This window comes from Brachypodium distachyon, chromosome 4 (genome assembly GCF_000005505.3).
Source record: "Brachypodium distachyon strain Bd21 chromosome 4, Brachypodium_distachyon_v3.0, whole genome shotgun sequence".
In the NCBI taxonomy this organism is placed as follows: domain Eukaryota; kingdom Viridiplantae; phylum Streptophyta; class Magnoliopsida; order Poales; family Poaceae; genus Brachypodium; species Brachypodium distachyon.
In genome coordinates, this window is record NC_016134.3 from 41,699,966 (window position 1) to 41,722,128 (window position 22,163).

At 47.2% G+C, this 22,163-nt stretch overlaps 4 protein-coding genes across 5 annotated transcripts; 2 read left to right on the forward strand and 2 right to left on the reverse strand.

Annotated features, from left to right (window-relative positions):
- Positions 1–1,461: 1,461 nt before the first annotated feature.
- LOC100842479 (la-related protein 1B) lies at positions 1,462–6,041 on the reverse strand. Of its 2 annotated transcripts, XM_024455039.1 has the most exons (8): positions 5,867–6,039; positions 5,520–5,770; positions 4,620–5,391; positions 4,387–4,537; positions 4,212–4,302; positions 2,303–2,383; positions 2,135–2,200; positions 1,462–2,030 (listed from the first exon to the last, which is right to left on the reverse strand). In XM_024455039.1, exons 1-8 carry the CDS (start codon positions 5,868–5,870, stop codon positions 2,022–2,024), a joined length of 1,425 nt encoding a protein of 474 aa, XP_024310807.1. In that variant the 5' UTR covers positions 5,871–6,039; the 3' UTR covers positions 1,462–2,021. The 2 variants fall into 2 exon arrangements, with proteins under 2 accessions (XP_024310807.1, XP_010238437.2); XM_010240135.3 differs by having other exon boundaries at positions 5,520–6,041.
- Positions 6,042–9,739: 3,698 nt separating this feature from the next.
- On the forward strand, positions 9,740–11,336 carry LOC100836595 (probable aquaporin PIP2-7). The gene is made up of 4 exons (XM_003578490.4): positions 9,740–10,127; positions 10,244–10,539; positions 10,654–10,794; positions 10,891–11,336. Exons 1-4 carry the CDS (start codon positions 9,824–9,826, stop codon positions 11,020–11,022), a joined length of 873 nt encoding a protein of 290 aa, XP_003578538.1. The 5' UTR covers positions 9,740–9,823; the 3' UTR covers positions 11,023–11,336.
- Positions 11,337–13,199: 1,863 nt separating this feature from the next.
- LOC100842787 (probable aquaporin PIP2-7) lies at positions 13,200–14,720 on the forward strand. Its single transcript, XM_003576732.4, has 3 exons — positions 13,200–13,906; positions 14,052–14,192; positions 14,296–14,720. Exons 1-3 carry the CDS (start codon positions 13,298–13,300, stop codon positions 14,437–14,439), a joined length of 894 nt encoding a protein of 297 aa, XP_003576780.1. The 5' UTR covers positions 13,200–13,297; the 3' UTR covers positions 14,440–14,720.
- Positions 14,721–20,926: 6,206 nt separating this feature from the next.
- On the reverse strand, positions 20,927–21,974 carry LOC100843091 (basic blue protein). Its single transcript, XM_003576733.4, has 2 exons — positions 21,636–21,974; positions 20,927–21,514 (listed from the first exon to the last, which is right to left on the reverse strand). The coding sequence occupies exons 1-2, from the start codon at positions 21,793–21,795 to the stop codon at positions 21,156–21,158; spliced, it is 519 nt and encodes a 172-aa protein (XP_003576781.1). The 5' UTR covers positions 21,796–21,974; the 3' UTR covers positions 20,927–21,155.
- Between the last annotated feature and the right edge of the window lie 189 nt (positions 21,975–22,163).

Genomic DNA, 22,163 nt, shown 5'->3' on the forward strand with positions numbered 1-22,163 from the left:
AATCGCATGTCTTGGATTTCAGAATTAAAAATACGATGGCCAGATATGTATCGGAGAAAATCTAATATCAATGAATTATACTCCCTCCGTCCGGATTTATAAAACATGCATTGAATTTTGTGCCAAACTTTGATGAACAACTATAAAAAAAATGTAGGTATATAAACATTATATTATTGATTGAATTTTCCAATAGGAATACAACGATATCTCTTTTGTGTCGCAATATCGTCGTACTACCAAGTAATGTTTCGTCAAAGTCTCTTATAAAATCCCGTGCGGGCCTAATAAACCCGACAAGAAGGAGTATACCGGTATGACAGAAAATCAAAAGATATACAAAATGAAAAAGTTTTCAGCATACGTACAAAAATAATAATAAAAAACGATCATCATGGTGTAGCCCGCGCATTTCGCGCAGGCCACCATGCTAGTTTGTGTCAATAGTGAGAGATAACTTGGTGAAGAAGAGAAGCTACACAAAATTGCAGGGTTTTCAAGCCCTTTCAAGCCGGCAAGAATATATGAAACGAGTTTGCTAACTTTAAGTCGCTTGATTTTTAGTTAGGGATTAGTCGATTGCTTAACCGTGAGCTCTATCTTTTGCTTTAAAATTCAGAATGAACAGTGGGGAAGAGTGTACGGATGGTGTCCTCAGGTACTAATTCAACGGTTCTTATACTGTTGACTAAAATTTAAGCCCTTTGCTTGAACTACTGTATAAAAGGCGGCGTATTCGGTGAAAACGACCTCTATGGTGAAAGCTCCGTGAAAACCATCGTAAAAAGTTCAGAAAATTTTCAAAACATCACACATGTTAAAGAAGTGATGGTTTTTTTTATATGTGTAAAATTTCAAGTCCAAAGTACATTGTGTTTGGCAGCAGCGAAAAAAAAAACAAATTTATCATGAATAGTAGTTCATCACTGCTTAACACTTTTCATTTGCACATTTCTCATTTTTCTTCTTCCAAATGCAATTGAGTTCCAACTTGAAATTTTGCAGGTTTGTAGAACATCACAACTCCAACATAATGTAGCTTTGTACGAATTTTCTGAAACTTCTAAACATTGTTTATATGGAGTTTGTACAATTTGCGCAAAAAGTATGGTTTTATATATGTGCCTGCCTTTAACTGCTTCCTTGCTAAATAACTTTTGCCTATTTTATGTTTGGCAAAACTTTTGTTTTTCCTGCTTTCATGTGTAACCTTCCACAATAAAATACACAATAATTTTTTTTGAGAGTAAAGTACACAATAAATTAGCGCATCACAATCCGGCCACGACAGACTAAACGTTAGCCTCAAACAGGCCCATATAAAGGTTCAGACAAACCCTGCGAGGCTGCGATGGCCGACGCAGGGATTTCCGGACGTACTATTTTCTCATAAAATTCACTCACTACTTTGCCCAAACAAGCCCATACAGACAGAGGGTACAAAATTGACATTGCCAGGTATTCCCCGATGTAGAGAACATTCAGATTTCTTGTTTGCATACGCACAACCTTGGGAGCTTCAGATGAAACGAAAGAATAATGTACATAATTATCCTGACAGCATCCAACAATAAGGGTAATCTCCCACTGTACTGAGCCCTGACAGAACGCTCCCAAAAATGAGGGGGTAATCCGAAGATAAACCCCATAAAACATCCATAATCCAGGGTAATCCATAAACCCCTTGTGACATCTATATCAGTCAAACAGGGCATCATCCATGATGAGGAGACGAGGATCATTTCTCATAAGATAAAACTATACAGATAAAAGAAAATGGATCTGTAATTCTGGAATTTATTTCCTATTATTGGTATGTTTGCCCGCTTAATGCCCTTTAATGTGCTTTTAAGTGCAGCCATCATGTCTGTCCAAGACAAACAAAATCTTCCGACTCTGGAAAGGTGATCCGCTGTACATACATGATCCATCTATCACGAGATATCCCGCCCTTGATCAAATGGACTATCCCTTCTAATCACTTGGCCATAGCAAGCAGCCGTGCTCCGTCATCTTGTTCTTCACTGGAGCTGAAGAAATACTATAGTTAGTACCGAGTCTATAAAAAAGATTGTATTTGGGTAAAAAAACATAAGTTAGGCCATTGTGTGTGGTCGGGTGGGGTGGAGCCAACCTGATTTGCAGGTGGGAGGTGAAGTAGCCAGTCTGCCCAATCATTGCGTCTCCTGACATTATTTCCCTGTTAAAACACCAGGGCAGTAAAACATGCAAATGTGTCTTAATAGTCACAAGAGTGGAAAGATAAAATGTAAAGCCAGTGTTGCAGGTGGGTACTGCGAACCTGCACTTCCAACATCTCAGAGCCTCGGATAGAATCTAGTATATAGTTGGTATCTATCCCCAACACTGTGAACCTGGTCAACTACGAAATAAAACACAAGTTCAGGTGAATAGCGTTGTTACAAGAACACACCCAGATCCTTACATATAGTGATATTTATTGATCTAAATCATAATGGCAAAGTAAAATGAGATCAGAAATATAAGAATACAATAACAGTTGCAAGTCAAGGTAATCGTCCATTGTTTTATGAGTTTATTTTCAAAATAATGGAGGATTAAATACTAGTGCTGCATGGATCGCTGGATGTTTACATGCAACATGGCAACCTGGGAGAACACCTAAGTGCTGAATGCACTCTAAGTAATCCTATAATCTGCCAACATAACGCATCTTATAAAGGAAAACTGGAATTTGTACAAATGAATAAAAAATACAATACGATGTTTTGCAAAAATACTAAGAATAATTCAAGAGAACATTGCAAAGATAGTCTAGGGATATCACTATACTATCTGGTATTACCCCTCCACAGCTAAGTACTTACTATCAGGTATTACGCCCTTTTTAGCTTATAGTCTCAAAAATAATCTAAGCAGAGCTACTTAGGTTAACTTGTTATGCCCAGACTAATCTTAGACAAGAACAAGTTGGAAATCAAGAACAACACCACACCAACAGGAGATAATTTTTGAGGATTTTTGGCTTTTCTATTGTTTTTGGTATTTTGGGTTTTCTTTTAGCATCACTCGGTGGCGGCCAGGGTTTGCATACAGTGATGAAAAGTGAGGAGCATCCAGCTCTTACATGGCTTAAATAGCCAGGAGAAAGTAAAGCAACCCGCTAGGCGGTAAAAAAAAAGGTGATGGACACATAATTCCCTTTGCGGTAATTTGAATGACAGCCGTCCGATCGCAGATGGATGGTTAAGAAGCTCCGGTACCGGTTCGCTTGATGACTGAAGAATCAACAGCTGAACTGAAGAATGACAGAAGAACAGATGCAGGGCCTGACATAACTCTTAACCACAGAGGTCGCCACAGAAGTTTAACTGATTGCACTAATTTGCATCACCATGCCAATTTGGCTATTTGACCTCTTAACGACAGAGGTCGCCACTGCAGGACATACTGATTGTACTAATATGCATTACCATACCAATTTGGAGTATAAAGAAATCATTAGTCAAATGCAGCTGTAGCTGCTAACAATACTTCACAAAACTAGCTTAAATTAAAATCAAGAAAGAAGGTAACCACTAACGGCACACCAATCAACCTCACATTCTTAGTGTCTACATTTTTTCACAGATTCTCATGTCAAAGTTAAAAACTAGACATATTTAAATCCTACAATATTCCTTCCAGAAGCATTTAATTGACTTTAAGGCAATGCAGTAAACACATGCCACTCTACCAGAAAAGCAAAACAGACACAAAAGAGTATATTATTACACAAATTTCCTTGAAATTTCAAATGTTACAATACATGAAATTCCTACCATGCACCTTATACTAAGAATTATAACATACTAGCAATATTTGCAATTTGCAAGTACACATCTGCTAGTGCCTTGCCCCATAAAAATGTAACTATCCTCATTTAATAATTTTACCACACTTTTTGTGAACATTGAGAACCACCTCTCTAGTAGGTACGTCTTGAAATATTCAGAAATGCCGTCAGGTAACGGCAGTTTGAATGCAGCCATTTATGAAGCAAACTTCTGGTATACCAGAATATAGCAAAGCAAGTAAACTTTTCAAGTTCTGGTCATGCGACATAAGTTATCTATATCAAAATAAAGTCAGCAGAGATACCACACAAGCGTTCAGAGTTCCAAAGGAAACTAGAATAACAAAAACTCTACATCCTGGTTTTGAAATGAAAGAAGGAATAAAAAACGAACCATAGGGAATCCAGCGATTAGGTCAATAGGCACCCATCCTAGATCATCCATATGTCTCCTCAAGTATGTGTCGTGGCAAAGATTATTAGTGCTGACAACAGAAGATGTGAAACAAACAATTAGCAGAAAAAAAAATAGCTATAACACCCAAAGAAATATCAAGTAGATTCACTACCTAAAATAGTGCTCAATCTGATGGCGAATATCATTTTGGAGACTTAGCTGATCTTGCTGAAACCCTAAAGGTTGCATTGGCTGTCGGACAAGATGCATGTTCTGGAACTGCTGCTCAACTGGTGTGATATAGAAAGGATAGCCTTGCATATCTGCCGCACATTGCCACAATAACCACGTTATAATAAAGAGATGAGAGGTTATTCCAAAGAATGAGAGGATGAATTGGCTCACCAGGGTAAGCAAAAGGTGGAACATATGGCATAAAAGGTTGTGACACAATAAAATGTGCAGCAGATGGTGGCGGCGGTGGTCGGTGAAATGGACCAGGCTGGTAGCCTGGTTGCTGCTGTTGTGGCGGCACTGGCAGTGCTCGGGAATAATTCCTATGGGGAAAACTACCCCCTCTCTCGTGATCACGGCGATTCCGGCCACCACGACCGCCAAAGCCATTGCTAATGCCACTACCATTTCGGGCATTACTGTTCCAGGCGCTACTACCATTATTTCTGTTGCCTCCGTTACCAATGCCAGTGCCATTGTTGTTGCTGCTGCTGCCACCGCCGCCGCCACGACCATTCCCATTCCAGTTGTTATTGCCAACCATTCTTCTACTGCTGTCCATGCCACTGCCATTGATGCCGCCGCTACGGACACTAGAGTTCAGGTTGCTGCCACCACTAAGGACACTAGAGTTCAGGTTGCTGCCTCCACCAAGGCCTCCATCGTTCCAGTTACCATCACCACCACTACCACTGTTCAGATCACTGGTATTATTACCAGTCCTGAGGCCAGGACTGCTCCCATTTCCACCCCTACCAGCACCGTTGTTACCACCGTTGCCACCACCATGCCGAACTAGATTTGGCTGGTTTACACGGCCGCTCTGTCGTGAAGAGGCCATGGCAGTGGCATTGGGGGGAGGAGAGGTGGAGGCAGCGTTTGGGTTAGTTGAGATCGGATTAGAAACCGGCTGCGATGGCACTACTGGCACAATTAATTCCTCCTGATCACATCAACAGATTCATCACACACAAAAAAACGTCAGATGGTGCTGGAAAAACTAAACAACGGAGAATCACTTGTAGATGCATTAGCATAGCGATAAATGGACATGATCGCGAGATTTAGTACCGGTAGGGACGGGGCGGAGCCATCGGAGAGGGACTTGAGGGAGTCCGACGATGCCGACTTGGGCCACGCGCGCGCCGCCGAATCGGCTAGCGCCGGCCACGACTCGTCGCCGCCGATGATGCCGCCGGTGGCTGCGGGGGGCGGCGGCGGCGGCACGTTCCACGCCGTCTTCCTCACCGCCGCATTGCCTGGATCGGCGCCCTCTACCTGGGCGGCCGGATCCCGGAGATTCTCCTGCGTAGGCGGAGGCGCCGCGCGGTCGGCCTCCGGCACCGCGATCGCCGGTGGCGTCAGGGCGGCGGCGCTCGCCGCCGGTTGCGTGGGCGCGGCGCCTCCAGCAGCCGGCGACATGGAGAAGCGAGGGCGAGGCGAGACGAGCGGCGGGGCGCACGGCTCGTGTTCCAGGTGGGGTTTTGGATTGCGATTTAATCGGAAACGGAGGAGACGATGGGGCGAAATGAGGGGAGAGAGGACACGAGGGAGGAGGAGTAGGGATCGGCGGCGGTGGAGGTTAGGTGGGGAAATTACAGCAAGTCGCGGGGTATTTCCGGGAAATTTGTCCTGCCAAGAACGGTTTTGTTGTGTTTTGCTTGCTATAGTCTATAGCTAACACTATTAACACTCGTTGCTGCACTGCAAAGCAGGCGGCCTATTTATATATCTACAGACTATACAACACAGAAAAGAGGATTGGCGTACAGTGACAGTGCCTAGGCGTTTATCTATGCTTGAGGATATGCAGTCGATGTTTGATCGATCAACTATGTTTTCCAAAGAAATTTCGTTGACGGGCAGCCCGATGAACTCTGCCTCCGACCGACATGTCCATGCATTTTGCTAGTGTCACGCCTCGCGCGTCAGCGAGGTGTAGTCAAGTGGCAGGCGCCACCGTAAGTGAAACTGAAACCGGATTGCTAGGTTCCAAATCCGCGCGACCGCTAATTGACCCGACCCCTAGCTTGTTTCTTCAGGCATCGAGGCAATCGCTGCATGCAGTGCCCAGCAGCGCACGCGCAGCAGGTTCCTTGGTGGTGTTTCGTACATTTTCCGTCTCCTTCCAGTCCAGCCTGCCAGCCAATTCTTTTTTCTTTTCTTCGGGGATTTGGACGTCGAAAGGGCCAGGAATTGTAAATTTTAGAAATAGAGAACTGAGAACAAGGACTGGATTTGGGAACTGGGATGGGTTCGAATTCTGACTCGCTGGGTCGGTTCGTGCGTGCGTGCGTACGTGCTTGAGATCTGCTTTCGACGTGCGTGCCGAAAGAAATCAAGGAGAAACGGCCGGTCCTCGTGGAAGGAAAGTCGGGTCAAAAGTTGTTGGATTCGATCTGCTTCCGGCCGCTTTCGCTTAACGTGGACGCTCTTTAAGAAGGTGTCAATGGCGTGCCGGGTGCGCGCCATGGGGCCCTCTCGCGCCTTCTTCTTCTGTTCACGACAAAGTTGCTGAGTTTTCCTCTTCGCTTCTTCCTAGGCAACGGATGGGTATGGGTCACACGACTGGGAGCTGCTTGACCATGCTTTGCTAGGAACCAATTCACCTGGACGAATATCTGTGTTGCAGCCCACACTCCCGAAGTCTCGAATCCTAGGAGAGCCACATGATATTTGCTCAATTAGCCAAGAGCGGTGTACTGGTGTAGAGTCTCAGGTGTCGAGACTTGAGTCGCCGCCCTTGTATCGATGAGCTTCTCGCTTTAGATTGTAATTCTGAACTTTTTTTTATCAATAAAACACTCCTGATTCCTCGCAAAAAAAAAATCTTTCCATTTCGCAGGTTTTTTTTTTCGCTTTTACATTCGTTCAGCAACTCGGTTCTTCGCTGACCAGGCAAGGCAGTAGCGAAACAGAGTGAAGTGTAAACCGACTATTAGTAGTAGTAGTACTCCATAATTGCGTTTTCTTCTCCCTCTTCCAATTCCAATACTCCAACAAGCGCAACTCAATACGTTAGCTCTCACAATCATCATTCAAACAATCCAAGATCTTAATAAAAGTACGGTCTATTATACTGTAACAAATATTAGTCTATGTGACATAATGTATTGGGTGGCAGCACCTCATACATGATACTGAAACGACAAAAATAACCTTAAGACAAATTTTTTTAAATAATAATCTTTACGTGAAACTATTCCACAAATCTAACCATGTTTCATAACGTCTTCGAGTTTAGACCATGTACTAAGAGATGATGTATTGTGAATAACCTTTGTTCAGAGCGGATAAACCTGCCGGCACTCCGCCTGCACTAAAATATAAATACACAAATCTTTTTTATAAAGGAAATTTAAAAAGTCAAGATATTAACATCTATTATATCAAATCAGCACAACACGAAAATATTTTGTGATGAATTCAGGTCCTTGATTTGACAGTGTAGATGTCAGTTTTTTTTTCTATAAACTTGACCAAATTTCAAAAAGTTTGACTTATGATAAAATTATGCTACCTCTTAAAATTCAGAGACGGGTGGAGTATTATAATAATGCTTCATTGCGCGCGGTACAGCCATACTCGTACACATGCTCGTCCAAGTCAATGTCTCCCACCATCTCTGAGCTCCAACCAGATTTTCTGTCGATCAATGGTTCCCGCTGAGGCGCTGACTCGAAACTTTGTTAATGGTGCATACGTACTTGCCTCGAGAAGAAAAGGGTTGTTCGAGGAATCGATTCCGGTGCTTCTCCGTTTTGACCACGAAGACGGCTAGCAGCCGAGTGCGGGGGTGTTCCCACTTCCCAGTGGCCAGTGCCACGGCCGGAGAAGATTAAGTTTGCTGGGCCGTTTATCCAGAAAGGCAAGAATCTCTTCGGCCCGTTAGTCTTTTTTTTTTGGCCCTTTAGTCAGCGCGCCAGACAGAGGTCACGTTGGGCTAGGAAACACGGAGCCCGATCGCTCTAGACGAGGCCTCCTGTTACGCAGGCTGGGCTGAGAAAACTGACCCATGACTCATGCGGCGAAGCGCTGTCTCTAGAGTATAGAGTAGACTTCGCTAAAAAAAAAGAGTCTATCCACTAAAAAAAGAGAGTTTAGAGTAGACTCGTGCTCTCGGAAGGAACAGAGTTATTTGTGGCAAACTGGCAACCCGTCAAGAAAAAAAGTTATTTGTGGCAGTTCTGCGGTAACCGGTAAATACACGTATGATGAAAACGTGCTTCACCTGCGCAATCATGCCACACTGCGTGTAGAAGCCAGAAGACGAGTTTCATACTTCCATGCGAGAACCACCTCTCGTTGCTACATCATACGACCGGGTAAAATAATATCGGACGCCAAACAAATGGTCGCGCGCAACGCACAGAAAGAGGCCCGCTCTCGGCGTGAAAACGGCTGCCTTGGCGCTCGGTGCGTACATATTCCGTCACGAGATGCGGCGTATCTGAACCAGTCGCTGTGGTGTATTTGTACGCGTATACTAGCAGTGGGCGATAGCCGATAGCTATGCTCTCACGCGTGGCTCAGGTGGATAAGGATTCGATAGCACTGACATTTGTGGAGGGGAAAACAAAAGGAATCAACACAAACGAGTTACGAACGTACAGTAATGTGCAGAAACTGAATCTTGTTGCTCACTCCCTCCTAATTCTTGCCGTGATTTTAGTTCAAATTTGAAAACTAAATCTGCAAAGACGAATTACGAACTAAAACAATATCACAAATTATGTAACGGAAATAAACCTCGACTTCTCAATACCTAAAATCAGCACCCTATTCTTATTAATCCTATTCGGTCACAACCTTCGGGAATCAAATTATGTTTGGGAGAGCAGGATTGCCGGCAAAATAGACAAGTCTCAGGATTTTTAATTTTTTATCAAAAACCCATTGAACTAAACGATAATTTAGATTGTGGTAACTTTAGTAGAAAGATGTCAGAACAAAAACAAATCCCGCATGCATCGGCAAAATCCGCAAAATTGTAAAACCGATTTACAGGGCTTGGAGAAGTTACCTGAGGCTTACTAAGCTAAGCTAGTCTCGTCCGACCTTTAGCTCTATCTTAATTTAATCGATTGATGTCAAGATCGAACAATTGCTCCGACTACCATCACGAGATCGAGTCATTTTGTCGCATTTTCGAGTGCCCCATCCTCTTCTTATCACAAGATCAGGCGCCGGGGCCACTCGATTTTATTGATTGATTTTATTTAAAAGAAATAACGATCTAATGCAACAGCAACCTCCTATAAACCTCTCATCACTCGTCTATTTAAACCTCGCTTATCGCCTCGCTCTCTTCGCGCCAAGAACACACACCACTAGCCTTACCGGACGTCCTGAGCTAAGTTCTTCAGGTAACAGAAATGTCGAAGGAGGAGGTGGCCGCCGCTGACACCTCCGAGCAGCCCATCACGAAGGCGCCGTACTGGGACCCACCGCCGGCGCCGCTGCTGGACACGAGCGAGTTGTCCCGTTGGTCCCTGTACCGCGCCGCCATCGCCGAGTTCACTGCCACGTTCATCTTCCTCTATGTCAGCATCGCCACCGTCATCGGCTACAAGAGCCAGGCCGCCGCCGAAACGTGCACCGGCGTCGGCTACCTCGGCGTGGCCTGGTCCTTCGGCGCCACCATCTTCGTCCTCGTCTACTGCACCGGCGGCGTCTCAGGCACGTCGTCCAAGCATCTCTAAGTACAATAACATATTTTATACGGAGTACTAACGGAGATAGTTTTGCACATATTTACGTTACGATGTATGAACTCCGGTGCATGCATGGTACAGGCGGGCACATAAACCCGGCGGTGACGTTCGGGCTGCTGGTGGGGAGGAAGCTGTCGCTGGTGCGCGCCGTGCTGTACATCGTGGCGCAGTGCCTGGGGGCCATCTGCGGCGCGGGGCTCGTGAAGGGGATCACGGGCCGCAGCTACGAGACACTCGGCGGCGGCGCCAACTCCGTGTCCGACGGGTTCTCGGTGGGCGCAGCGTTCGGCGCAGAGATCGCCGGCACGTTCGTTCTCGTCTACACCGTGCTCTCCGCCACAGACCCCAAGCGCACCGCCCGCGACTCCTTCATCCCCGTACGCGTGTTGATTTCATCTTCTTGCATGCTTGCATGCCGTATACCCGTGGTTTCCGAGTGGTTGACTTGAGCGTGCTCTGTTTTCCTCTGCTCTGTGTGTGTGTTTGTTCAGGTGTTGGTGCCGCTACCGATTGGGTTCGCGGTGTTCGTGGTGCACCTGGCGACAATACCGATCTCGGGGACGGGGATCAACCCGGCCAGGAGCCTCGGCGCCGCCGTCATGTACAACCAGCACAAAGCCTGGAAAGACCACGTGAGCAAACCACTAAGATTGCATCCACGCACGTAATTAACCTTGGCAACAACCATGCATATATACCGATTTTTGATTGGTTGATTATTCTTGCAGTGGATATTCTGGGTGGGGCCGCTCCTCGGCGCGACCGTGGCGGCGTTCTACCACCGGTTCGTGCTGCGCGGCGAGGCCGCCAAGGCGCTGGGCTCGTTCAGGAGCACCGGCGCTGCGACCGCACGAACCTAACCAAGGAGCGAGCACACACGTACGCATGCATCCGTGTAATCGAAGCTGCTTAATTTGGTCGGCCCGGGCGTCCCTGTTTGATTCTTGGTTCTACTACTTTGCTTGGTTCATGCTGTCTTGTGTAACTTTGGACTGTTGCTTGCATGTGCATGCACGGGTGGTCCCTTCTGTTGTCTGTTGTCTCTTCGATTAATCTATGCAATTACACTTCGGTGATTACATCGCTACATATGTCTGTGTATGGACGAAAGTTCCTACATGTACTCTCCGTGGGATGCAACAAAAACAAATTTATGTCAGAATCGTTTGAACAACCATTTGGACTTGGCACGGTTGCAGTAGCTGACTGTGTTGTTTCAAATTTAGTTATCGGTTTTGCTATAAAAAAACTGTATGTTTTTAGTGTGACCAGTCCGCGTGTTTGCATTGGCCGCCGGATCTTAATCCAAGGATGTCACATGGTAGAGGTGTGAGTAATCGTGATTCTCAGATCTTAATTCAACGGTTCTGATACATTCATACCCGATCAAATATATGTTTTTTTTTGCTTCAAAAACAGGGGATTGAGAAATAGCCACACCCTTATTTTATACAATCCGTATCGGTTTACCAATTTTTCAACCGGAGAACGTTTTGTACCTCGCGGTCCAGCCGAACGAGCCGGATAGCGATGCAAAACAGAGAAAATTAAATAACACCTACCAACATCCGGCACTCAACCAAGAGGTGGAGCCGGAAAAAAGAGCACCCAAACGCTCCTCGGATTGGCGGAAGGACTGACGCAAAACACGAAGAAGAATTGTTGATGCGTGTTTAATACTTTTCCCCGAGCAAAAGAAATGCCTAACGAAAGTTTTCATAGTAAAATTTTATTTGGGAAAGCTTCGTGTACACCCGGGCGCACCACGCCAATATTCTAACACAAACGCATGCGCTTTGAGATTCGTGCGGGAGAGAGAGAGAGAGAGAGTGCTTCCCAAACCGACGCGTCACCCCGCTGCGGCGCTGCGAAGCTGGAGAGGCGCGATAATGCAGTACACCGGCAGGAGATGGAGTGCGAGTGCAGAACCGCCGGCAGGAGATAGATGGTGCAAGTGCTGAACCACCGATGCAGTGTGCTTTGGGCGTTGATCTCAAAGTTCTGCGGATGGCCCGGGATTGTGAGTGCAACACCTTTGGGTTCTAAAAATCCACTCTCTTTATTTTTGTTTATGTGCAACAACAGTGATCACAGTTGTATGCCTTTCTGTTTTCCCATGTTGGTAGATCAGAGATACCACTAGCAAGTGAGTTAGGTGAAATACACTAATTAACATAACTAGGGAAAAACCCACCTACCAGTCGGCGCTGAATCGTCAGGATACACTAATATTTCAAATGATGTGTGTCAAAAACATTACGAAAAATACATTATCCGTGTTTGATGTGAATTACAGCTATATCTAAGTCACTTAGGTTGAGATAAGTCGATTTCTCAAACACTGGATATGGTTTGTGCTTTAAGATTTAGAGCGGACAATGGAAAGTGGAGGGTAGAATAACGTTCAAATACTGATCCAACAATTTTGATGCATCAACTGGAATTTAAAACTTTTGGTTGAAAATTAGACGCTTGAGACATAACCACTGGATTACGATTATATCTTGTTCTTAAATGCACAAACACTCTAACACTAGTGTTTCCTGACATTTGTGGAGGCGCAAACAAAAGGAATCTATACACAAAGTCAGAAACGAATTAAAAACGTCATGTAACACGTAGAATCTCTGTACATGCTAGTTAATCATTTCGAGGTCACATACGGGCGTCGCCGAAACTGGGCTAGGATCGACCGTGCCCCTTTTTCCAGTTGATTAAAGCAAAGCAAAACTGATTTACATGTTCTAGAGAAGACGCCTAAGGTTTGCTAGGCTAGCTAGTCTTGTTCGATCTTTAGCTCTGTCTTTTTTTTAGGAATCTTTAGCTGATCTGTCGAGCCGTCTTGTCGCATTTTGGAGTGCCTCTCTCATCCCTTCTTCATCACAAGATCAAGCGTCGACGGCCACTCGCTTTTGTTGATTTTCGTTAAAACGAAACAAAAGGTATTATATTCCAATGCAACGGCGAGAGCAACCTCCTGCCTCAAAATATCTAGTACCTACCTGGCTACCTCTAGCTCATCGGCTCGTGTATTTAAACATCGCCTACCACCTCGCTCTGTTCGCGCCAAGAACACACCAGCACTAGCTAGCCTGCGCGTACCTACTGACCTAATTAAGTTCTTCAGGTTGCATAATGCCGAACACGAAGGAGGAGGTGGCCGCCGCCAAACTCGCCAAGCAGGCCACCCTGACGGCGCCGTACTGGGACCCTCCGGCGGAGCTGCTGGACAGGAGCGAGCTGTCCCGTTGGTCCCTGTACCGCGCCGTCATCGCCGAGTTCATGGCCACGCTCATCTTCCTCTACATCAGCATCGCCACGGTCATCGGCTACAAGAGCCAGGCCGCCGCCCAAGCGTGCACCGGCGTCGGCTACCTCGGCGTGGCCTGGTCCTTCGGCGCCACCATCTTCGTCCTCGTCCACTGCACCGGCGGCCTCTCAGGCGGGCACATGAACCCGGCGGTGACGTTCGGGATGCTGGTGGGGAGGAAGCTGTCGCTGGTGCGCGCCTCGATGTACATCGCGGCGCAGTGCCTGGGAGCCATCTGCGGGGCGGCCATCGTGAAGGCCATCACGCGCCACGCCCACAGCTACGAGGCCTTCGGCGGCGGCGCCAACACCGTGGCCGACGGGTTCACGGTGGGCGGAGCGATCGGCGCCGAGATCGTCGGCACCTTCGTGCTCGTCTACACCGTCTTCTCCTCCACCGACCCCAAGCGCACCGCGCGCGACTCCTTCGTCCCCGTAACCTACCTAGCTCTAGCTCTAGCTGCGTGTTTGATTTCCTCTTCTTGCTTGCATGCATGCATGCATTGCCGTGGAAATGACGGACGCACCGTGTGATTGACTCGATGCCGTGCTCTGTTCTGTTCTGCGTGTTTCTGTTCAGGTGTTGCAGCCGCTGCCGATTGGGTTTGCGGTGTTCGTGGTGCACCTGGCGACCATACCGGTCACCGGCACGGGGATTAACCCGGCCAGGAGCCTCGGCGCCGCCGTCATGTACAACCAGCACATAGCCTGGAAACACCACGTGAGTAAACCACCAAGACTGCATCCCCATATACGCACGTAATTAGCCTTTGCAATTAACTACATCGATCTTCTCTTGATTATTTGTTGATGGACTTCTGCAGTGGATCTTCTGGGTCGGGCCGTTCGTGGGCGCGACCGTGGCGGCGTTATACCACCAGTGCGTGCTGCGCGGCAAAGCAGCCAAGGCGCTGGACTCGTTCAGGGGCACCGGCGCTGCGACCGCACCGCAGGACGCAGGAACCTAACTATGGAGCGAAATGCTACATGCATACGTGTAATCGAAGCAGCTGGTTAATTTGGTCGACCCCGCCCCTGCGTGATTTTTTTTTCTGCGGATATATACCGCCCGCGTGATTCTGTTTCTTCTTTGGTTTGTTCGTGATGTGACGTCTCGGTCGTGTAACTTTGGACACATGCATATGCATGGATGTGGCCCCGTGTGTCCTCTCTTTGTTTAATTTGTGGTGAGTAGTACAACTGAGGTTGTCTATGAATAAATCGACCGGCTGGTACTTTTCGCTGATTACATCGCTGCATATGTTTGGACGAAATTTAGATCTATGCACACACTTTGGGCTTAATTAGCACAGTCTGCGGTTGCTTAATCGTATGCACAATGCGTTGTAAAAACATTCTGTGACTATACTTTACAGCCGAACACACTGGATAGCGACGCAAAACAGGCCGCGGGGAATAAAACCTACCAACCGTTGGATACTCGACCGCCAGACAAAACCGAAACACTCTTGTATAATACTTTTCCCTTGGCGAAAGAAAAGTGTAGATCCATCAAGCATCCTTTTCTTTGCCTAAAGAAAGTTGCATGCTTGCTTTTATTTTTGTACGTTAAGGTGCGCCAACGGTAAGCACTGTTGTATGGCCTTCTATATTCTACTATGTTCGCAGGTGAGTCAGGTGAAAAGACATTGAGGTAATCAGGGGAAAAAAACGTCTATCAGCGTTGGACGCTTGATCGTCAGGATCATTCGAACGTCCCCGCAAGTGACAAAAAACCAACAGAATAAGTAATAATAATATATTTAATACTTCTCTCGAGCTAAGGGCCTTCACATTGTGTCAAGCCAAATACGGCTGAGATTGTGCAGTTTGGCACCGATGCCATAAGCAAATTTTTTCCACGACGTGTGCGATGCTAAAATTTTTACTTGTGTGGGTTCCATACAGAAACTAAACAATAGTACTGCTACTTGCTTTATCTCCGGTCATGTTCGTTCCACACCATGGATTTTTTTAATGTTTTGTCTCAATTTGGCACCGGATCATGTAGCTGCTTCAGTTCCAAAATTCTAAGATTTGACACTGGTCACATAATGTTGAAATGAGGTGCCAAATGTCAAACAACAATTTGACACCTCTATTTGACATACACCGTGGAGGCCCTAAAAGAAATAATAAACCTTTCTTTCGAGGAGTGACAATTTTATTTGTCTAAAAAACGTCTGCATGTTTTGCTGTGTCAAGGTGCGCCAACAGTGAGATGTTGTTTGGCCTTCGGTTCTACCATGTTGCCAGGTCTCGGAGGACAGGGGCAAGTGAGTTAGGTGAAAGAGTACACTAAGGTAACCAGGAAAAAAAGGAAGCTTGATCGCCCAGTAAAACCGAGAAAACAATCGTTCGAACGTCCCTACCAAGTGACACAAATTCAAGACAACGTACTAATGCTCCATAAATTAATACTTCGCCCCGAGCGAAAGGAAAGAAGAAACCTATCAAGGAGGGACCATTTTCTTTGGCTAAAGAAAGTTTGCATGGTGTCTTTTGTTTTTGTTGAGTTACACCAATTGTGGACAGTTTGTATGACATTTTGTTCTACCATGATGGCAGGTCTTAGAGGCCACGAGCAAGTGAGTTAGACGAAAGACGTTAATATAACCAAGAAAAAATAAATCACCTCCTAGTGTTGGGCGCTCTATTGCTAGGTAAAAAAAAACGAGCGTTGCTCCCCGCAGTGAGCGACGCAAAGGGCCAGTTCTTTTTGGCTTCTAAAACAGTTTCTAGCTCCACAACAGCTGAAGCCGAAAAAAACTACATTCCACAAGTTTCTAGGAGCAGCCCAACGCCCAAAATCCTTCATATGAAAAAAAAACTAGTCTAGGGTAGCTTTTTGGACTTTTGATAAATCCCACCTTGTTTTGCCCTAAAAGGGCACTCCAATTACAAGAAAAATGCCACCGCGGGTACGTAACGATTCACCTGCTCCTTTCCTCCCATTTCATACCCTCGCGATCTTCTCCTACCTCCTCTCTTCCCCAACCCAGTGGCGATTAGGGTTCCCGTTGAAGTCCGCTGCGCCGCCGCTGCGCGAAGCTTTGCTCCTCCTCCGCCACCGCGTGGGTCGCCGCCTCTGTGTGGGCCGCCGGAAGCAACCGCCGTTGGCCGCCTCCCTCTTCTCCTCTGCACCGCGCGCCTCCCTCAAATTCATCGTCGGCGCCGCCCCTTCGTTGGCCGCGGCAACCCTCCTCAACTCCGTCGTCGCCCGTTGTTGGCCGCAGCGCAGTTCCCCTCCTCTTCTGCTACGCGCCACTCCGTCTCCTTCTGTATTCCTCCGCCCCTACTAGTTCGTGGCCCAGCCTTCCTTGGCACAACGACGGCCACCTCCTCCAGTACCGCTCCAGTGCCACTAGGCCGGCCATACGTCTAATCCTACCGAATGGATTCCTTGTGTGTGCTGCTGATTGATTAGCATAGAAAACTGTAGTGTGCTCAGAATGAATCTCCTTTGATTACGTTTCTTTGAACTGCTCGATCTGGTAAATAATTGTTCTTTTTGTGTGTGTAAGATTTTGGTCTCAAGAAACCTTGATAGTGTTGGATAATTACTGTGATGGTCTAATACGTAGCACTTTATGGATATATGATATATTCTTATAGGCATATGTGTTGCAAATCAGTATAAAATAACTCATACAAGACAGTCAAAACAGAATTTTAGATTAGGAGTATTACAGACTTTCCAATAGACAACTTAGATAATAAGCTGAGATGCCACTAGTCGAAAAGAACTAGACTGCAGTTTCTTAGTAGTTTCTCCCCACCACAGTTTCTGTGGGTAGAGAAGGTAAAGCCGTTTCTGGAGAAGCTGAAGCCGAAAAGAACTGGCCCAAAATCGGGAGGATAAGTACAAGTGCTCTATACAATACTTCTTCCCGAGAGAAAGAAAAGTACAACCACGTCTAGGAGAGCCATTTTCTTTGCCTAAAGAAAATTTGTATCGTGTCTTTTATTCTTGTTTAGTTGCGCCATAGGGTCCAGGGAGACAGCTCCTCTGACGTACGTTACTTGCCGTGAGGGGGGCTGACATGTGGCCCCGGACTCACAGGTCAGCCACAGCAGCCGGGATCCTACTCCCCTCTCCAGACTTGGCATCGGGTTTTTTTTTTTTGACGAAAAGCAACACGGTTGCGATTCATTGATAAGCAAGGAGGATATACAAGAGTCTCGGTAGCCCCTAAACGGCAAACAACAAAGAGGTATATATAGAGATCGACAAAGACCGGCAACAAAAGGAATTACTCGGGATGTCTAACTCGGTGGAACCAGAACTGCTCAATCATGGGATAATGCTAGCTCCCTTGTGCCTGGCGAATCGCCATGCCGCAATCTCCTCAACGGCAAAGCCGATGATCAACGAGTTGGTGGAACGCTTCGCATTGAACGTCATGTCATTTCTTTCCTTCCAAACCATCCACCAGAAGATCAATACGAGGTAGCGCCCTCTGCACAGATAGTCCAGTGCTCCACCATCGAACTGTCCCGGGGACCATGCCATTCTGGCAGCAGGTTCCAGAGCCGCAACAGCTCATCACATAGGTTCGCCACGGACGGGCAACCGATGAACAGGTGCTGCGCATCCTCCGGCGAGCTTCTACAGAACTTGCAAACCGGATTATGGTCAATTCCTTTGCGGGCAAGGCGGTCAGCGGTGAGACAACGATTTTGAAGCGCCGTCCAAGCAAAGAAGCGAACTTTCAGGGGGATCCTCACCGGCCAAATTAGAGCAGCCATACTAGGGGTGGAACGGCCATGGAATTGCATACCATAAGTAGAGGAAGCGGTGTAGGTGCCGGACATATTGAATTTCCAGAGGATCATGTCCGTCTCATCTGACAGATGGACGTCTCTCAAACGAATCCAGAGGTCGACGAACTCAGCAAGAACCCTTGGGCCCGGCTCCCGCCTGGTTGCCGCGACCCAACGTTGCTCCACTAAGGCCTCCCTGAGAGATGTCTTCGTGCAAGAGGAGAAAGCGTAGAGCTGCGAGAACTGACTTTTGAGAGTGCAGCTACTAAGCCAAGGATCGTGCCAGAAAGAACATCTAGCCCCATTGCCAATAACAAATCTGGTCCCAACATGAAAAAGAGCCAAGGTGGTGGGATCATTGCTGAACATATTGAACCGCTCAGGATCGGCGCGGCCCCAGCACTTCCATAGCCATCTCACACGAAGAGCTCTGCCATGCATCGCGAGATTCGGGATACCGAGCCCCCCTAGCGACTTGGGAACACAGACCTTAGACCAGGCGACAAGGCACCTAGCTCCCGAACAGCTATCTGAGACCGTCCATAGGAAAGCCTGACGGAGTTTATCAATCTGCTTCAAGGCCCAGACCGGCTGAGCCATCGCCACCATCTGGAAGTTAGGGAGCGCCGACAAAACCGAGTTGAGAACGAGTTTACCGGCGGTGGATAGGAGGCGGCCCTGCCATCCAGCAAGGCGCTTGGCCACCTTGTCGATGATCGACTGAAAATCAGAGCGTCTCAGGCGCGAAATCGAGAGAGGCATGCCCACATAAGTGCAAGGGAAGGTCGCCGCCGAGCATGGGAGCACATCAGCGAATTGGGCCGCTGGCACCTCCAAACTGCAATTAATACTGAACATAGAGCTCTTCCTGAGGTTTATTTGAAGCCCCGTAGCGTCGCCAAATAGCTTGAGAATATCACTGACATGAGACGCTTCCATAGCCGTAGCATTAAAAAATAGGATGACATCGTCTGCATAAATGGAGATCCTTCGGGTCAACGGGCGTCTACCAATCGGAAGCAAAAGAGCAGCCCTCTCCGCAGCATTGATCAAAGCTCTGGGACAGTCCATCGCAATTATGAATAGCAAGGGAGAGAGAGGATCACCCTGCCGGAGGCCGCGTCGATGAAGGATGGCCTCCGACAGCTGCTGGTCCACAAGGATGCGTGTCGACGAAGTACGGAGCAGCAGCGCGACCAATTCGCGCCATCTAGCCGGAAAGCCACGGTGGTGCAGAATCTTCCAGATAGAACTTTCATGAGACAGAGTCAAATGCCTTGGAAATATCAAGCTTGAGCATAATCGACAGCTTGGCGCCGGTTTTGTAACCGCAGAAGAAACGAAGTAAACTGAAACAAAAGTCAGTGTCGATAATAGACAGGTGCTGACATCGGTGCGACCACCACGTCCACGGGATCCATCCGCGGCGGCCTCCGCTGCGGCGCTAGGTCTTCGTTCCCACGGCAACACCTGACTTCCAAAGTTCCAGAACACAGCCAGCCGATCTCAATCTTCCAACGGTCTGCGCCTTTACGCAAGCCTCCAAGCGGGTGATTTGTTCACATCCTATCAGTGAGTCACTACTTGCATCTAGCTGTTCGTTCGTATATTTTTCTGTTTTTGTGTGTGTAATCTCTGTATTACTTGTTCAGTTTAGTACTACCATCAACTTTTCGGGTCAAAATAAAATGTTGGGGCACGCGGATTATTTTCCGATCAACCTTTTGAAGTGAAAATTTCTGATCAATCTTTCTCTTTCTTTAGATAAAAGCCAGAAAGGCCAGCTCTTTGTTAGAAGTGTAGTACTACCATCACAAAGATTGCGGCAAGAGACTGCATATAGAAGTAAAATGAAACGGATTGAGTTAATGATTTACATAAATCGTATGCATGCATTATTTTGCTGGGAGTTTGATTACATATCTCACTGCCACTTTAGGCCTTGTTTGGTACTAGAGTTTTTGAGGTGTTTTTTAGGGTATTATCCAATCCAAATTGAAAAACACTACAAACTCCAAATGGTTGTTTGATAGGAAGGGTTTGGAGTGGATTATCCATAGTTTCCCAACAAAACACTTTTTGAGGTGTTTTCTAGGGTATTATCTACTCCAAATTGAAAAACACTACAAACTCCAAATGGTTGTTTGATTGGAAGGATTTGGAGTGGATTATCCATAGTTTCCCAACAAAACACTCAATTTTTTAACAGTACCAAATTAAAACACTTCTCAAACTAGTGTTTTTTAGAAAAACACTAGTGTTTTGCATTGGGTTTTTGAGTGTTTTGGGTGAACATTCAAAACTCTCAAATACCCAAAACACTAGGAACTAAAAAAATACACTAACACCGAACAAGTCCTTACATGTTTGTCGGCATTTTCTTTCTCCTCTTTTCTGAAGGAAGTGTTTATCACAGCCTGTTTCTGACGAACGTAGCTTGATATGTTCTTAAATCTTAACGGATTTAAAGTCGTTAATTCTTGTCAGGTACCTGGGCGTGGCGACGAGTACAGCTCCTTTTACCTGTTCCTCGATGGCCCGGCCGGACGAGACGACGATCTCCTTCAACAGCCTGGAGTTGCAGTTGAACTGAACCTGTCCATCGCGGACAAAAGCATGGGAACCACTTCAGCAAAAGCACAGGTCGATTCAGCTAGCTGTCTCCTTAGCAGCTGTCATTGCTATCTCGTGTTTGTTTCGCGGCCTGATCTTGAATTCTTGACATATGAACAGTCAGGTCAGTATACATGGTGGCAAAGCTACCTCCAACAGTAAACCTTGAGTTTCCGAGTTTCTGAACAATCAAGATCAAACCCAGAAAAAACAGAAAAAATAGCGATCCGCAACTTGTTTCCAGACGAGTGGAACACAATTATCAAAGTCAACGCTCGCTCTGATGATCTGATCCACATCATCAACATCACGACGACAACAAGGAGGCAATCCACATCCCGATCGCGAGGCCGGAGACTCCCCCCACGTCCGGCCACGCGCCGGCGGAGCTCGAGGACGGCGGCGGCGGCGCGGGTGTAGGGAAGGCCCGCGGCGGCGGAGGAGGGGGAGGCGACGGCGCCGCCACGGCGACGGAGAACTTCATGCCGCCGAGGCAGTGGCCGGTGACGTTGCAGACGAAGTAGTAGTCCCCCGGCGCCGCGAGGTCGACGAGGTCGCGGCCCGAAGCCCACGCGCGCACCGTCTGGTTCGCCGCCGGCTCGCACGTCCGGTACGCGTCCTGCGTCACCTCGCGCACGTCGTGCTGCCGCGGCACGTAGTTGAACACTGGCACCACGCACACGCGCGCGCATATATATCGATCGAATCAATTACACGGTGATCTTTCTCAAAATTACACGGTGATCCTGCTTATGGACGGAAATTGCACACCGACGATATACCTTACCTAGCGTGTCGCCGGCGGTGAAGTTGTACTTCTGCGACCAGGCGAGGTAGCTCGGGCCGATGGTCCACCCGTCGGAGTCGCCCACCGTGTACTCCGTCGCGCCGGAGAGCCGTGGAGCCGCCGCCGCGAAGAGAAGAAGCAGGATGGCAGTGGCGGCCATGATCGATCGCCCAGCTGATTGGGACTCGGGGGGATTGGCTAAGCTCTGATGAAAGTATGAAGGGGACGTAGGGGACGACGACGACTTTGGACTTTACAGCTCGAGTTGTTCTTGCATCCGTATAGCCTCAAATGCTTACCCGGAGTAATTGCAACTTGCAAGGTTGGCTTGGTCTTGGTATCGATCGCTCATCGCTCACATGTCTGCCATAACAAAAAAAACACTTTTTTTTTCCTTTCAGGAGGAGGAAAAGACAGTACTCAACCATTGCTCAATTTCACGTTTGGTCCTAATCCTCTATGGCAAACGTTTGGATCCTAAATTTTTACACGTTAATCTAGTTTCGGTGCATTGTTAAAGAAAGTACA